General features: G+C 39.7%; 1 protein-coding gene across 1 annotated transcript in view; it reads left to right on the forward strand.

The window, feature by feature from the left end:
- Positions 1-17605, forward strand: part of CFAP95 (cilia and flagella associated protein 95) — an 89010-nt gene extending 71405 nt beyond the window's left edge. Inside the window, exon 6 of the mRNA XM_052645354.1 lies at positions 17420-17605. Coding sequence (XP_052501314.1) covers positions 17420-17605 — 186 coding nt within the window. The remainder of the gene's footprint in view (positions 1-17419) is intronic.
- The last annotated feature ends 860 nt before the right edge of the window (positions 17606-18465 follow it).

Consider the following 18465-nt stretch of genomic DNA (forward strand, 5'->3'; position numbering starts at 1 on the left):
CACTGGGATTCTATGCCCTGGTACAGATACAGCATTGTTAAAATATTGATATTTCTGTGCTGTTTAAAAATTTGCTGTGGCCTTGTGTTCTGGGGAAACAGTGGAAACAGTGTCAGACTTTATTTTTGGGGGCTCCAAAATCACTGCAGATGGTGACTGCAGCCATGAAATTAAAAGACGCTTACTCCTTGGAAGAAAAGTTATGACCAACCTAGATAGTATATTCAAAAGCAGAGACATTACTTTGTTGACTAAGGTCCATCTAGTTAAGGCTATGGTTTTTCCTGTGGTCATGTATGGATGTGAGAATTGGACTGTGAAGAAGGCTGAGCGCCGAAGAATTGATGCTTTTGAACTGTGGTGTTGGAGAAGACTCTTGAGAGTCCCTTGGACTGCAAGGAGATCCAACCAGTCCATCCTGAAGGAGATCAACCCTGGGATTTCTTTGGAAGGAATGATGCTAAAGCTGAAGCTTCAGTACTTTGGCCACCTCATGCGAAGACTTGACTCATTGGAAAAGACTCTGATGCTGGGAGGGATTAGGGGCAGGAGGAGAAGGGGACGACCGAGGATGAGATGGCTGGATGGCATCACGGACTCGAGGGATGTGAGTCTGAGTGAACTCCAGGAGTTGGTGATGGACAGGGAGGCCTGGCGTGCTGGGATTGATGGGGTCACAAAGAGTCGGACACGACTGAGCGACTGAACTGAACTGAACTGTGTTCTCCAGAACCCTGCTGTCTCAGTAGCCCAGGATTCTGGACTCCCAGGACCCAGGGGTGCATTATGACTTACCTGGGCCCTAAGGACTTTCATGGGCTCCTTCTTCCACTGAAAGAAAAAAAATTAATTTATTTTACAACTGTATTGCCGTAAAGGCAAATATAATCCAGGTTGGATTATATTCATTTTTGTTAATTTAAAGGCTTATTGAAGAGATGTATTTTTAGACTGCATTTCTCATTGGTATTTTGTAAAGATTACCTATCTTTTTCTTTTATATTTTTATACTGTTTTGCCTGTTTGCCTATTTTTGACTATTTGTGATTATATTATTGTTTTTTATAGCCATGTTATGTGATCATGTTATTTTTAACCCTCCTGAAATTGTCAGTATACTATGGGTGTTATTTTTGTCGTTGTTTAGACGCTAAGTCATATCCAACTCTTTTGTGATCCCATGGACTGTAGTCTGCCAGGCTTCTCTGGCCATGGGATTTCTCAGGAAGAATACTGGAGTGAATTGCCATTTCCTTCTCTAGGGGATCTTCCTGACCCAGGAACTGAACCTGCATCTCCTGCATTGCAGGCAGATTCTCTACTGCTGAGCCACTAGGGAAGTCCAGTGGGTGTTATTACATAAAACTAAATCATACAACACTCATTTTTTCCTGAGAAATACTTTTGCACTTTGGTACTCTATTTTAAGCAAAATTTTCAGTATAATAGCTGCCATTGCCTATTGCCTTGAGATGTTTATGGGTATTAAATTACTGGCATCATTTCCTGGCTTCAATATGAGTTTCTATCATTTAATAGAGTTAGTTTTTCGAAATGGCATTTGCATTTTTCATTATGGTAAAATATATATAGAATATAAAAGTATCATTTTAACCTTTTTTTTAGTTTACTATTTAGTGGCACCAAGTACATTCACATTATTGTTATAGTCACTTTGAAAATTCTGATTTTAAAATAAATTAAAACACTTTTGTGGGAACTTTAAAATACTATGGGCCTTAGACACTGGGCTTTCTGTGCCTCATGGCTGAGTTGGCCGAGCCTGGACTTTCTTTCTGGTATCTTAACACCTGCCTGATAGGGGCATCTAAAACTTGCCCATACTGCTTGGTGTGTATTGATTTATAAACACTTTGAATATCATCCCAAACCAAGATTCACCTCAGCTAGGAATCACCTTGAGCACCATCAAGAGCCTTTTATTGTTCAATTAGGCTCAGAAACATGAAATAAACTCCTTAAAGGCTGGAATTACCCTTAGTTTCCTGCTTCCCAGGAAGGGATGTCTAACAGGGGCTTTAAAAAGAAGATAAGGTAAAGAGTGACTTGCCAAAAACCACCAATAGCTGGGTCAGAAAGTGAATCTAGAGCAGGTTGGGGTTTCTGTAGGAAACATTACCTGTCTGAACTAAATTAGCTTTCATTACCACTTCTGTTTAAGTCCTTCTCTTTGTATCTTTGCTCCATTCTGTCTCCCTGTGATCTTCCATAATTCCAGTGTAGATAGGCTTTTTATTTTTTTCTTGTTCTTTTGTTGTTATTATTATTGTTTTAAAAACGTAATAGCACGAAAAGTTGTTCATTGTAAATCTGGTCACACTGAATAATCATGTGTAAGCCTTGTAGTCTAGAACAGACTGTAGTTTTGCCAAGCTTTCATCCAAAAAATTAAGGTTGAACTTTAATTAGGTAATGTTTCAGAGTCCATAATGTGTCTTCATGATCTTTATTTTAGTACTACTTCACTTTATACTGCATCTTAATACATCCACTATTTAATTTTCTCTTTTTTCTTCTGTTAAGGTTCTGACTCACTGTCTACTAAGAGAATAATCATGGCCATTTGCTGAATACTCTTGTTTATCTTATTATGTACTGTTGACTGAAATGAAATGAGAGAGAAGTTTACATTCTGCAAAAGAGGTGTAGTGGTGAGGGAGTGGAATTGGAGAAGAAGGAAGAGAGGTCACATGATTGTACTAGTTTTTTTTTTGATTGACATCAAGGTGTTTCAAAATCCTGCTTCTAGTTAACCGCAGAAACAGCCTTCTCCTACTTGGGTTCTGAAGGAGAGGGTGGCTTTCCTTGATGTATATTCATACCTGAAAGATCTCAGTGTGTGTTGCACATATGTGTGCTGACCTGAAACATGTACATATGGCCGTGATTTTGTAGCTTATGGGCAAATAACTCTGGATCTGAGTCTCATGGCATTCTCCCAGTTCTAAAAGACCACATTCCCTAAAATGGACAGGAATGGGTGAATTTAATTCAGATGACCATTGTATCTACTACTATGGGAAAGAGTCCTTTAGAAGAAATGGAGTAGCCCTCAAAGTCAACAAAAGAGTCTGAAGTGTAGTTCTTGGGTACAATCTAGAAAATGAGAGAATGCTCTCAGTTCATTTCCAAGACAAACCATTCAACATTGCAGTAATAGTCCAAGTCTATGCCCCAACTACAAATGCCACAGAAGGTAAAGTTGAATGGTTCTATGAAGAGCTACAAGATATTCTAGAACTAATGCCAAAAAGAGATGTCCTTTTCATCATAGGGAACTGGAATGCAAAAGTAGGAAGTCCAGATACCTGCAATAACAGGCAAGTTTGGTCTTAAGGTACAAAAGAAGCAGGACAAAGGCAAACAGAGTTTTGTCAAGAGACCACACTGGTCATAGCAAAAGCACCCTCTTCCAATGACACAAGAAATGACTCTACATATGGACATCACCAGATGGTCAACACTCAAATCAGATTGATTATATTCCTTGCAGTCAAAGATGGAGAAACTCTATAAATCAGCAAAAACAAAACTTGGAGCTGACTATGGTTCAGATCATGAGCTTCTTATTGCAAAATTCAGGCTTGAATTGAAGAAAGTAGGGAAAATCACTAGGCCATTTGGGTATGACCTAAATCAAGTCCCCTATGACTATACAGTAGAGGTGATGAATAGAGTCAAGGGATTAGATCTGGTAGACAGAGTGCCTGAAGAACTATGGACAGAGGTTTGTAACACTGTACAGGAGGCTGTGACCAAAACCATCCCAAAGAAAAAGAAATGCAAGAAGGTAAAGTGGTTGTCTGAGTAGGCTTTCTAAATAGCTGAGAAAAGAAGAGAGCTGAAAGGCAAGAAAGAAAGGAAAAGATATACGCAACTGAATGCAGAGTTCCATAGAGTAGCAAAGAGAGATAAGAAAGCCTTCTTAAGTGAACAATGCAAATAAATAGAGGAAAACAATAGAATGGGAAAGACCAGAGATCTCTTCAAGAAAATTAGATATATCAAAGGAACATTTCATGCAAAGATGGGCACAATAAAGGACAGAAATGGTATGGACTTAATAGAAGCAGAAGGTGGCAAGAATACACAGAGTGAAGTCGTTCAGTCGTGTCTGACTCTTTGAGACCCCATGGACTGTAGCCTACCATGCTCCTTGGTCCATGGGATTTTCCAGGCATGAATACTGGAGTGGGTTGCCATTGCCTTCTGAAGAACTATACAAAAAAGATCATGACCCAGATAACCATGAAGGTGTGGTCACTCATCTAGACACATACATCCTGGAATGCGAAGCCAAGTGGGCCTGAGGATGCATCGCTACGAAACACAGCTAGTGGAGGTGAAGGAATTCCAGTTGAACTCTTTCAAATCCTGAAAGATGATGCTGTGAAAGTGTTGCACTCAATATGCCAGTAAATTTGGAAACTCAGCAGTGACCACAGGACTGGAAAAGGTCAGTTTTCATTCCAATCCCAAAGAAGGGCAATGCCAAAGAATGTTCAAACTACCACACAATTGCACTCATTTCACACGGTAGCAAGGTAATGCTCAAAATCCTCCAAGCTAGGCTTCAATAGTACATGAACCGAGAACTTCCAGACGTACAAGCTGTATTTAGAAAAGGCAAAGGAACCAGAGATCAAATTTCCAACATTCATTGGCTCATAGAAAAAGCAAGAGAATTCCAGGAAAACATCTACTTTTGCTTCACTGACTATGCCATAAAGGCTTTGACAGTGTGGATCACACCAAACTGTGGAAAATTCTTAAAGAGATGGGAATACCAGATCACCTTACCTGTCTCCTGAGAAACCTGTATACAGGTTAAGAAGCAACAGTTAGAACCAGACAGGGAACAATGGACTGGTTCAAAATTGGGGAAGGAGTATATGAAGGCTGTGTATTTTGTAACCCTGCTTATTTAACTTCTATGCAGAGTACATCATGTGAAATGGCAAGCTGGATGAATCACAAGTTGGAATCACCATTGCTGGGAAAAACATCAATAACCTCAGGTATGCAGATGATACCACTCTAATGGCAGAAAGTGAAGAGGAACTAACAAGAGCTTCTTGATGAGGTTGAAAGAAGAGCGTGCAAAAGCTGGCTTAAAATTCAGCATTCAAAAAAACTAAGATCATGGCATCTGGCCCCATCACTTCATGGCAAATATGTGTGTGTTGAGTCATGTCCGACTCTGTAACCCCATGGACTGTAGCCCTCCAGGCTCCTCTGTCCATGGGATTTCCCAGGAAAGAATGCTGGACTGCTGTTTCCTACTCCAGGGGATCTTTCTGACCCAAGGATTGAACCCGTGTCTCTTACATACTCTGCATTGACAGGTGGATTCTTTACCAACTGGGCTACCTGGGAAGCCAAATAGATGGGGGGAAAGTGAAATATTTTATTTTCTTGGGTTCCAAAATCACTGTAGTGATTACTGCAGTCATGAAATTAAAGGACACTTACTCCTTGGAAGGAAAGTTTTGACAAAAATCTTCCCTTGTAGCTCAGTTGGTAAAGACTCTTCCTGCAATGCAGGAGACCTGGATTCAATTCCTGGGTCAGGAAGATCCCCTGGAGAAGGAAATGGCAACCCACTCCAGTACTGTTGCCTGTAGAATACCATGGACAGAGGAGCCTGGCAGGCTGCAGTCCATAGGGTTGCAGGAGTTGGACACGACTTAGTGACTAAACCACCACCACCAGACTACCTATTACAAAGCAGAGACATTACTTTGCTGACAAAAGTCCATATAGTCAAAGCTATTGTTTTTCCGTAGTCATGCATGGATGTGAGAGTTGGGCTATAAAGAAGTCTGAGGGCCTAAGAATTGATGCTTTCTAATTGGGGTGTTGGAGAACACTCTTGAGAGCCCCTTGGATTGCAAGGAGATCAAACCAGTCAACCAACCCTTAAGGAAATCAACCCTGAATTGGAAAGACTGATGCTGAAAAGTGAAGCTCCAATACTTTGGCCACCTGATGTGACAAGCTGACTAATTGGAAAAGACTCTGATGCCGGGAAAGATTGAAAGCAAAAGGAAAAGAGGGCTACAGAAGATGAGATGGTTAGATGGCATCACTGACCCAATGGACATGAGTTTGAGCAAACTCCAGGAAGTAGTCAAGGACAGGGAATACTGGCATGCTGTTGTCCATGTGGTCGAAAAGAGGTGGACACGATTGCGACTGAGCAACAACGATAAGCTTTAACCTAGGATCATTTGGCAGTTGCTCATGTAGGCTTCCCCAGCCTCTCTCATTGATCTTTATTTAGATATAGAGATGGATAGACACATAGATAAGATGGAGAGATAGATAAGATATATAGATAATCTATTTATCATATCTATCCTCTCTATCTCAACATTCAGAAAACTAAGATCATGGCATCTGGTCCCATCACTTCATGGCAAATAGATGTGGAAAAATTGGGGCTCCAAAATCACTGCAGATGGTGACTGCAGCCATAAAATTAAAAGAATCGATGGTTTTGAACTGTGATGTTGGAGAATACTCTTGAGAGTCCCTTGGATTGCAAGGAGATCCAACCATTCAATCCTAAAAGAAATCAGTCCTGAATATTCATTGGAAGAACTGATGCTGAAGCTGAAACTCCAATACTTTGGCCACCTGATGCCAAGAACTGACTCATTAGAAAAGACCCTGATGCTGGGAAGGATTGAAGGTGGGAGGAGAAGGGGATGACAGAGGATGAGATGGTTGGATGGCATCACCGACTCAATGGACATGAGTTTGGTTGAACTCCAGGAGTTGGTGATGGACAGGGAAGCCTGGCATGCTGCAGTCCATGGGGTCACAAAGAGTTGGACACGACTGAGTGACTGAACTGCACTGAAAAGTCTGGTTATTTTTTCATGTGACTATTCGTATAGACCTCCATATTTTTCTTTGGGATGACTCTAACCCTAACTCATTAATGATATAGATGTTTATACTTATATTCACAGTCTATACTTCCTTGAACTTCCCATGACTATTTTTCTTTAGTTAAATACCTTTATTTGTTACAAATGTTTCTCCTTTGTAAAATTTTACCAAATAAAAAGATATACTAAAGGTTTCTTAAATAGATAATAAAAATATTTCCAACTATTTGCATGTTCTTTACAGCTGCATTTGCCAGTTACTCTTATTCAATCATTGAGGAAAAAATATCCAATAGAAATGAAATCAATTTAAAAGTAATGTAGGGAAATGAACAAAGGAATCTGTCTAAAATGTCTATGCCCTGTGATTCCCAGAGTCAGTAAAGTAATTTTGGCCGTAGGGTAATTGTTCTTCTCTTCCCACATCACTCTGTGTGTATATTTAGAAGACAGCCTTATTAGGGGAAGACAGGTCTTCAGTCAAGTGCATGTAAGTAGGGAAGAATTTTATATGTGATATATACTGAAATTAAACAAAATATCAGCAATCTACTGTAATATCTCTTTTAATTCCATCCAGTGTGACATTTGGATAAATAAGCTTGTTGCCTCCATACATTTTAAAGAGTAAATGGAGTACACCAAAAGAGGATGCTTAAAGGCATGCTAGGGAAGAATGATCTTTGCTGTATAAATGCCAGGTGGCTAATAGCTATCTGTAATGGTGGACACAAGGTTAGTTCGCAGTGACTGATTTGGGCAGGAAACATAACCCATTATGTATTTTTATGGATGAGCTCTCTAGATGAAGGAACTGAGACTGCCCTCAAATTGTCTAGTGATATTAAATTAGGTAGAGTTATTGATATTCCGGAAGGCAGGCCTAAAACTGAAAATGACCTTGAGAAATAAAACTATGAAAAATAAAAAGTCCTAAAAAAACAGGATGAAATCAAATAAGAATAAGTGAAACCACAGAAATGGGTAAGGACTGGGTATATGGTTGACTAAGAAACAGCAATGTCATTTTATCCTGAGAAAATGGTTTGTAAGATAAATGATGCTTAGAGGTTATGGGAATCAGGTGGGAAAGGGATGGGACTCTAAGAATTGAATACCCATCACTTACTGATACATTTTACTGATGTAAGTGGTAAAACCATGTCTTATTTGTCTTTCACAATGAGGGAAGGTTGACTGGGCACTCAAGAGGACCCTTCTGTAATATCCTAACCTGTTTTTCTATTATCTGTTAAAAAGAAGAAAGAAGAAAAAGAGAAAGAAAGGAAAAAGAAAACTTTATTAGCCTTAATGCAGATTTTCTGTACAGTGATTCTCTTGCTGGGTCTTTAGTAGTTCCTGTTGCTACAGGGCCTGTTTGCCCTCTGTGTTCCTTTCTCTGACACTTTTTTCCCGTCTTCTGTCAGGATGTTTCAGTTTCCCCAACCATTCCCTGAAACAGCACACTCAAAGATGACAAGAGATTGATTCTTACAGTTGGTTGTGTTTTATCAGGTCGTGCCCTCTATGATGCCTCTTTGGAAGTGAGTAGTCATTGGCTCCTGCTCCATTCTTTGTGCCCTGCCTTTCCTCAGAATCTATGGCTTTGCAATGCTCTCTCCATGGCTTTCTGTCTCTGTCTTTCATGGCTTCTTTATGAAGCCAGCCTTAAGTATTCCCAAGAATTGGGTCCCAGAACCCTGCTCCTCTCATTTTACATAATCTCAGAAAATTAATCCACTCCCGCGGCTCTGTAACCATGACTTTTGAGGGGTAACTTATTTTTATATAATTTCAAACTTACAGGAAGTTTATAAGACCAGTGCAAGGAGCTCCCATATAGTCATTACCTAGAGTCACCAATTATTTACCATTTGAGAGTAGATTGGAAACTTTGTGCCTCTTTACCTATAAATAATTCAACGTGCATTTCTTAATAACAGACACATAGCCATGGTAAAGTTTTCAGCCCCTCAGAAAATTGATACAGGATAATTGTGAAAGCCAGAGTTCATATTCAAATATAATCCATGGTCCTAGTGATATTCTTTATCACTATTTTACCTAATCAATTAGCACTGCTGTGCATAGGGCACTGACTTCTCTCTAGGACATCTGTCCAACAGAATTACCTTTCAAATAAGCATTTTGTACTGATATCATCCCTAATTAAAAATGTCTGAGAAGTGACTCATCATTTGCCCCCTCAAACAAGTCCTCCTCATCTCCGTGTCTTTTTAATTCTTTTTAATGGTGTTAGAACTCTCCCAGTCATCCAGATTTGAAGGTACGAGCATCTTTGATTCTTTATCCCCAGTTAGGCTGGTACATCCTCTAAATTCTTCCTGTGAAATGTCTCCTCTAGTACAGCTCAGCTTAAGCTGCTGTGCTCTGTTGCCCACCCAATTCCACACTTCAGACGAATTCTGTTACCCTTATGTATCCAGAAGACTCAGACAATTCAGTGATAGTCCTATCTTAACAGTACTTTGTCAGAACTCAGGGTCTGTGTGGCGCCAGAATAGTGGGTCAGCCAATAATGTGAGATAATTCACAAATCTCTTTCTATATACAATTTCTAAACACTTCTTCCCAACCCACTTAATGGATGTTGAGTAATCCTTTAAATATTATGTTAGGGTGTTGAAACTCTATTTGTCTGCAGTTCACATACGCAGAGGAAGTATGTCTAACTGATCATTGGCCCTCTTCCTAAGCCCATCACCAGTGGGAAAATACAAATTCTTAATCAACATAAAACATAGTCTGATTCTATGATTTAAATAGCTCCTGTAAGAAAATTGAATCTTTCTTGAAAAAAACCTCACTTTCTCAGGGATCCTCTCCCACTTTCAATGTGTAGAAAAGAACTGAGATTGTTATCTGTTAAAAGGTTTGCTTACAAGGTTGGCCTTTGGTTGGCATGTGGAGAAAAGAATTCCCTAATAAAAGTAGCTCACAGTGTCTAAACTGTTGGCACAAACAATGTGCCTTATGTTCCTTCTAGGAGTCTGGAATTTTGGTATATGCTAGGCAGAGGGTGCTTATGTGACCAGCTCCTAAGAAAAATCCTGGCCTTGGAGTCTCTAATGAGCTTCCCCAGTAGATAGCATCTCATACCTCATGGCTGGAGGGAATCAAGTGCATCCCATGTGACTCACTGGGAGAAGGTTTTTGATCTCAGAATTTCATACCTGTTTTTTTTTTTGTTTGTTTGTTTGTTTTTTACTTTAGCCTTTGTGCCTTTTCCCTTTGCTCACTTTGCTTTGAATCAACTTGCTGTAATCAAGCACAGCCAAGCGCGTGCGTGCATTTGCTCAGTCATGTCCGACTCTGCAACCCACAGACTGTAACCTGCCAGGCTCCTCTGTCCATGGGATTTTCCAGGCAAGAACACTGGAGTGGGTTGCCATTTCCTACTGCAGGACATCTTCCCTGACCCAGGGATCGAACCCATGTCTCTTGTGTCTCCTTCATCTGCAGGGTGATTCTTTACAACTAGTGCTACCTGGGAAACCCTAATCATAGTCACAAGTACAATTGTATGTTGAGTTTCATGAGCCCTCTGAGCAGGTCACTGAATCTAGTGGTGGTCTTGGGAGTCCCAACACACCCTACTTTTCTCCCTGTGGCAAATTGCTATTTCCCCAAAATGCTTGCACATGTGCTGCCATGGCGTGTGCTCTTACAATGTGACTTTGACACTCTTCACTTTGAGAGGTAGAGTCCATGTTACCTCCCCCCAAATCTGGGTGAACTCTGACTGTGATGAAAGTGATGCTCTATGATTTCTGGAGTAGCTGTTTAAAAACAATGCGGCTTCCTCCTGTTCTCTTTGCGCCAACCTTATTCTTAGAACCCAGTCACCATGCTGTGAGGAAGCCCAGGCAGGCACAAAGAGTTGTGTAGCTGTTCCATCAACATCTAGTCTCTGGGATGATATCCCAAGTCTACCTGGCTGCTCTTTTTCTTACTGGGATAAGTGGCTATAGTCTGTGAGTCTTTCAGTCTTTTTCTATTTCCCACTCTTTTTCTCCGGGCTTGGTTGGAGCCCCCATGGCTTGTCTGAGATGACTCAACTTCATTTCCACTTCCATAGATACTGTTGACTCCACAGAAGCCTTCTGTGATTCCCATTCAATACCTAGCTTCAGTGCTAAGCTCTGCAGCTAACAGTTGAACCCTCTCTCCAGACTTGCAACTACTTTCAGGGTCTTGTTTGTGCCACAGAATACCAAACATGCCTCAGGACTGATAATTCTCAGGCCTCCCTCTGCCTGACCAGGCTGCTTCACTGGTTTGGGTTTGGCTGTGCCCCAGTCAAATGAAAGAACAGCGTGAGAGGTGGTCTGTTTAAAGATCTCATGAGAAATGAGGGCCAGGAGACCCCTATGCCTTTCTGCCATTATTCTCATGTATCTAATGTACTTCTCTCTGTCCATATCAATGAGACCCTATCTGGTTTAAATCTGTGCTGCAAGCTCAGTTGTGTCTGACTCCTTTGCGACCCCATAGACTATAGCCCACCAGGCTCTTCTGTCCATGGGATTTTCCAGGCAAGAATACTGGAGTGGGTTGCCATTTTCTCCTCCAAGGGATCTTGCTGACCCAGGGATCGAAGCCACGTCTCCTGCATCTCCTGCATTGGCAGGTGGATTCTTTACCACTGAGCCACTGGGGAAGCTTACAAAACTGTGTGAAAAGTGTTAGTTGCTCAGTCATGTCAAACTCTTTGTGATCCCATGGGCTGTAGCCTGCCAGGCTCCTCTGTCCATGGAATCCTCCAGGCAAGAATACTAGAGTGGGTTGCCATTTCTTTCTCCAGGGAATCTTCTCAACCCAGGGATTGAACCCGGGTCTCCTTCATTGCAGACAGATTCTTAACTGTCTGAGCCACTAGGGAAGCCCTGATTTAAGTCTAGGGATGGGAAAACTGGGAAATGCATCAACTATTTCTCCTGTCCTTCTTTGCTTTCCCCTTATTTTCATCTTTCTACAATGCCCCAAACTTCTGTATTTTCCTACTCTCTATTCCAATTCTTGTTTAAGGCTTCATGGCAAAGAATGTTTTCTCTCCATGCTTGGAGAAATCTATGATTTGAATATTCCAGGTATGGTCATTGATGGTCTAAAATCCTCAAGAGTGTGCATTGGATTGCAAGGCTGTTGTCTTTAGGAAAATCTGCATTTTGCATTAGAAGGTGATATTACTTTGCTCCTTGTCATTTTTTTCTAAAACAAATTTTGATCACCCGTTGGGAAAATGGGTGATTGCATACAATGAAAAGAGAAAACTACTAACAATTTTGAAATGATTACTCCCTCCCTATATATTTAGTTTCAGAGGTAGATCAAATTACTTGCTCGTCCAAAACTCCCAGCATCTCAATTTGGCCTTGGGTATGAGCTGCAGTCAATATAAAAGGTCCTTTGATGTAGGATCTTCTTGGTTGATGAAGCTGCTTTTTTCTATTCTATTTGGTGCCTTTTGTACTAAATTTTGAAAAACATACTTTATTCTTCTTCCTTATAGTAATTATACCCTCATGGTTCCTAATAGTTCGTTCTTATTTTTGAAAACCTTTTTTTCACCTGTTCCATGTTTGCATCGTTCTAATTCCTGAGTGTATGCTTAGGCAGAAATTTACTGCTTGCCTTTACTCCCACTTTTTTATATAATTCCATCTCTCTTGTTTTTGACCCATTTCCTTGCTCTACATCTCAGTACCTCAGTATTCCAATATTGCAGATTATTCAGGTATATATTAGATAGGATGCTTTTAGTAGGTTGTACAAAAACCAATTCAAACTAGATTAGGCAGTAAAAGTAATTTTTGGCCCATATATTTTTGAAAAGTCTGGCTTCAGGAAAGGATTGATACAGCAATGTCATCATACTTTTTACTGACTCTCATATCTGCCTTTTTATGGTATTGGTTTCATGCTATACTGATTGTAGACAGGCTGCCAACAGCAGCCTGAGCTAGATGCTTCCTTATTTATGTCCAGTAGTGAAAAAAGAATGTTTTCTTCCCCAAACCCTTGAACAGAAGTCTCAGGCTTTAAGCTGTTTGGACAAACTGAAGTCACATGTCTAACACTGAACTAATCACTGTCGTTGAGAGTGGAGTGAGATTATCCTGATTGTCTTAGGCCAGTTAGATTCTGTCGCTAGACCGAGAGGGGGCTTAATCTACACATCGCATGGCTGCTGCTTAATGGGAAATGAGAAACGTGGATTGAGGGTGAGCTGGAGTCACCTCTTAAAGTTTGGATGAAATGAGTATGTTCATGTCTTCCCAACTCAGTGTTCACTACTGACTTCACTTGAAATCAACCATGGTAGGAGTATAGACAATGAAGAAATTGTCAAATACTACAGATCAGTTGTGTGGGGATTTTTTGGGTGGGGAGGTTGGTTTACCATCTCTGATCATGGGAGGCATTCAGTTTTATGTGTGTTAACAGGCAGCAAACATTCTCTTAATTAGTTTTCCTAACTTCAGCATTGTTTACCCCTTCTTATCCACTTGTAAAAAATAATGGCCTTACTGAGATATAATTTACTGAGATTTAATTCACATGCCATAAGATTCACCCTTTTAAAATGTACAATTCAGTGATTTTTAAAAATATATTTCCAGTGTCATACAGTCATCACCTCAGTCAATTTCAGAACATTTTCATCATCCCCCAAAGAAACCACATACCCAGTGTACCAGTCAGGTTTCTTTACAGAAACAAACCAAAGCTGAAATCTTAGGAAAGCCAGTGCTTGAGAACCAGAAGCACCAAAGAGCAGGATAAGATCAACATCTCAGCTCGAGCAGTCAAGCGAAACGAGCCAATCCTTACTTTCTCTGCCTTTCTCTTCTATCCATGCCCTCAACAGATTGGATGATGCCTACCCACATTGGGGAAGGCAAACTACCTTACTGAGTCCATCGATTTAAATGCTACGTTTATCTGGATCGGAGAAGGCAATGGCACCCCACTCCAGTACTTTTGCCTGGAAAATCCCATGGACAGAGGAGCCTGGTGGGCTGCAGTCCATGGGGACAACCCACAAATAATGTTTAGCCACATATCTTGGTGCCTTTTGATCCAATCACACTCATTAACAGTCACTCCTCATTCCTTCCCCTCCACCATCCTCTGGCAAAGCAACTTTCTCTCTTTGTGGACTCGCCTATTTTGTCATTTCATATAAGGAATCATACAATCTGGCTTTGGCTTAGTTTCATGCAATTAGCATAATATTTCCAAAGATCATCTATGCTATAGAACTACCAGTATTTTATTCCTTTTTTGACCAAATAAATTATTTCATTGTGTGAATAGACCACATTTTGTTTATACATCTGTGAGTTAATGACATGTAAGTTGTTGAGATCCATTTCTAATCATAGCTTTGGGATCCAGTCTTTTTCATCTTCAGTCTTTAGCACCTTCTGCTGCCAGAATACTTCTCCTAAAACATCACATTTATTCTTATCATTCATCTCACCAAAACATATCATCCTCTGCCCAGGAGATGCTAAAGGAAGGTGTTGACTTACATGCGAAACTCTCCTCAGTTCCACTGCAACAGGGGTAGGAGTGAGGAGATCCTGCTTCCTACTTAGAGGGCAGTTTGGCGAGTGATGCTCTAATCTCATTTAAAGGATCTCTACCTGACCCAAAACAAACAAACAAACCTCAAAGAAATAGAACCCCAACAACACAAAGCAAAAGCCCCAAACTATATAGAAAGTGACATGGATATTATGTAGCTTTCAGATTTTATTGTTTATATATTTTATCTTTGAATTATTAAGAATTTCATGGAGGTGCTAGTGCACTAATGTGTCTTACAAGCAGACAGCTTGAAGCCCTGGCTGAATCACTGGCATTATTTAGATTCTCACCTGAGATTTTAAGCTACTGATATTTTCTTCATGTAAAGTGGGAGTAATAATTCCTACTTCAAAGCCAGTTGTGGATTAAAAGTTATACTCAACTACCATGTTCAGACCATAATAGGCACTCAGTAAATAAATAGACACCATAATTATTATGAGATTAGAATTTTCAATTGTTTTCAACAAAGCCTATCTGAGATTAGAACTATTTTGGTGTTCTTTCATTGTTTTATAGTTTTGGTGATTTAATTTCAATTTTGTCCTAGTGCTTTAAAATTAGTATCAATTTAAAGCAGAAATTAGGTAATCATTACAGGGGCTTTATGTTTCTTGTCTGCCATTATCCTTGATGTAATCTGAGTGAATCAGTATTTCCTTTGGGAAGTAGAAGTGATAGTGTCTTGTTTTATTACGATAGAGGTTTTTATGATGTACTCTAAGGATGCGTGTGTGCTTAGTCACTTCTGTTGTGTCTGACTCTTTGTGACCCTGTGAACTGTAGCCAGCCAGGTTCCTCAGTCCATGGGATTCTCCAGGGAAGCATACCAGGGTGGGTTGCCATGCTGTCCTCCAGGGGATATTCCCAACCCAGGGATCGAACCCGTGTCTCTTATGTCTCGTGCATTAGCAGGCAGGTCTTCTACCACTAGCACCACTGGGAAGCCCACTCTAAGGACAAATACCTTAAATATTATACTGGGTTATACTGAGCTAAATTTCTCATAGGATGAAACTTCCAGCTTGGCATTTACTTGCAAGTATGACCTGATAGCAGTTATTAAAAATATAACCCGCACAACAAAGGAAACTATAAGCAGGGTGAAAAGACAGCCTTCAGATGGGAGAAAATAATAGCAAATGAAGCAACTGACAATTAATCTCAGAAATATACAAGCAACTCCTGCAGCTCAATTCCAGAAAAATAAACGACCCAATCAAAAAGTGGGCCAAAGAACTAAATAGACATTTCTCCAAAGAAGACATACAGATGACTTACAAACACATGAAAAGATGCTCAACATCACTCAATATCAGAGAAATGCAAATCAGGACCACAATGAGATACCATTTCATGCCAGTCAGAATGGCTGCTATCCAAAAGTCTACAAGCAATAAATGCTGGAGAGGGTGTGGAGAAAAGGGAACCCTCTTACACTGTTAGTGGGAATGCAAACTAGTACAGCCACTATGGAGAACAGTGTGGAGATTCCTTAAAAAACTGGAAATAGAACTGCCATATGACCTAGCAATCCCACTGCTGGGCATACACACCAAGGAAACCAGAACTGAAAGAGACACATGTACCCCAATGTTCATCGCAGCACTGTTTATAATAGCCAGGATATGGAAGCAACCTAGATGCCCATCAGCAGATGAATGGATAAGAGAGCAGTGGTACATATACACAATGGAGTATTACTCAGCCATTAAAAAGAATCCATTTGAATCAGTTCTAATGAGGTGGATGAAACTGGAGCCTATTATACAGAGTGAAGTAAGCCAGAAAGAAAAACACCAATACAGTATGCTGCTGCTGCTAAGTCACTTCAGTCGTGTCCGACTCTGTGTGACCCCATAGACGGCAGCCCACCAGGCTCCCCCGTCCCTGGGGTTCTCCAGGCAAGAACACTGGAGTGGGTTGCCATTTCCTTCTCCAATGCATGAAAGTGAAAAGTGAAAGGGCAGTCACTCAGTCGTGTCCGACTCTTCGCGACCCCATGGACCGCACCCTACCAGGCTCCTCTGTCCATGGGATTTTCCAGGCAAGAGTACTGGAGTAGGGTGCCATTGCCTTCTCCACCAATACAGTATACTAACGCATATATATGGAATTTAGAAAGATGGTAATGGTAACTTTATATGCAAGACAGCAATAGAGACACAGATGTATAGAACAGTCTTTTGGACTCTGTGGGAGAGGGCAAGGGTGGGATGATTTGGGAGAATGGCATTTAAACATGTATATTATCATATGTGAAACGAATTGCCAGTCAAGTTTCGATGCATGAGACAGGGTGCTCGGGGCTGGTGCACTGGGATGACCCAGAGGGATGGGATGGGGTGGGAGGTGGGAGGAGGGTTCAGGATGGGGAACACATGTACAACTGTGGCAGATTCATGTCAATGTATGGCAAAATCACTACAATATTGTAAAGTAATTAGCTTCCAATTAAAATAAATAAATTTATATTAAAAAAGATTAAAAAATAAAAATATAATCCAAGATATTAGTTTTGGAAAAATTATATTAATATAAAAGGTGTTAAATGGTAGTTAAATTGTAATTGTTTTTGTCTTATGTAGAAATATTTCTTTATGCTGTATATTTATGGTTTAGAAATTTTTGCACATATAATAATTTATAATTTTATAATTAAGACAATCATTAATTAGACTTATCATTCATAATTAGAAATGCTTATAAGTACAATAGCCAAATACAAGAAGTGATTAGTAATTTGAGAGATTATATTAATCAATTGTTTGAAAATTAAACTTTGATCATAATAAGACTAACACATTAAAGATCAACTTTTGGAAATCATTCCTTTATACATATTTCAGTCATTTAATATTAAAATTATCTTTTCCCCCCCATAGGGTGATCCTTGTCAAGATGATGATTATTCAATTGTCCACAGAAAATGCCGTTCTCAGTTCACAGATCTAGATGGTTCCAAAAGATTTGGCATCAACACTTGGCATGACGAGAGTGGGATTTATGCCAATTCATATGTAAAACGAAAACTCTACCCATTAACAGGTGGCCCTATTGCTCCCTTTTGAAAACAATGTGTGGAGTCAGATTCTATAACTAATGAAAGGTAGTGGATGTAACAGTTGATGATTTTCTATCCTAATAAATACAGTGGAAACTTTACAATACATTCCTTTAACACAAAATCTTAAATTCTACACCAGTGTGTATATCCTTTTTTTTCATAAGCTACTCTGGTATTTCCAAAGTTTAGCATGTTTATCACTGAAGGTATGTAACAAATTCTAGATAGTACTTGGAGGAATTTTATTTAATTGTACTTTCTTTTATTGACAGCATTTATTTTATTGAATACATTTTATTAGGAAAAATACATAAAGCTAACATAGTCAAGCTCTTGATTGCTTAGGGTGTGTCTGATTTTAAAAAATGAGGTAACTTCCACTTTTAAGTGAATAAAACTTTAGGTGGTTCTCAAATTCCACACGAAACTCAAATTGCTGAAATTTGAGCAACACTGGCCCTATGATGGTATTGAATGTGTGTGTATGTGTATTGAGGGGGAGTGTGTCTGTTTATAGACTTTAACCTATCTGTGGTGGCTAGCTGCACTATAGATTATCATTTCAGCATGGTATTTTTCCTTATTTAATATTTAAGGATGTTTTTCCCTTATTTAATATTTAAGGAATATTTTCCTTATTTAATATAACACCTCTTGTAACAGTCATGCAGACCGAATCTTAGTGAAACTTTAAGGGTTTAATGGAAAATCCAATCATCTAGTGTTAGATTTAGAAGAAATCTTAGCAGTTGTTTTGACTTACACTTCCATTTTACAGATGAGCAGAGACGAAGTTTCAAATAGCTTTCTCAGGGTTACATAAATAGCAGATTCTAGTTGAACTTTGAGGTGCATTTGAACTTT

The sequence above is a fragment of the Budorcas taxicolor genome, chromosome 8, assembly GCF_023091745.1.
Source record: "Budorcas taxicolor isolate Tak-1 chromosome 8, Takin1.1, whole genome shotgun sequence".
In the NCBI taxonomy this organism is placed as follows: Eukaryota; Metazoa; Chordata; class Mammalia; order Artiodactyla; family Bovidae; genus Budorcas; species Budorcas taxicolor.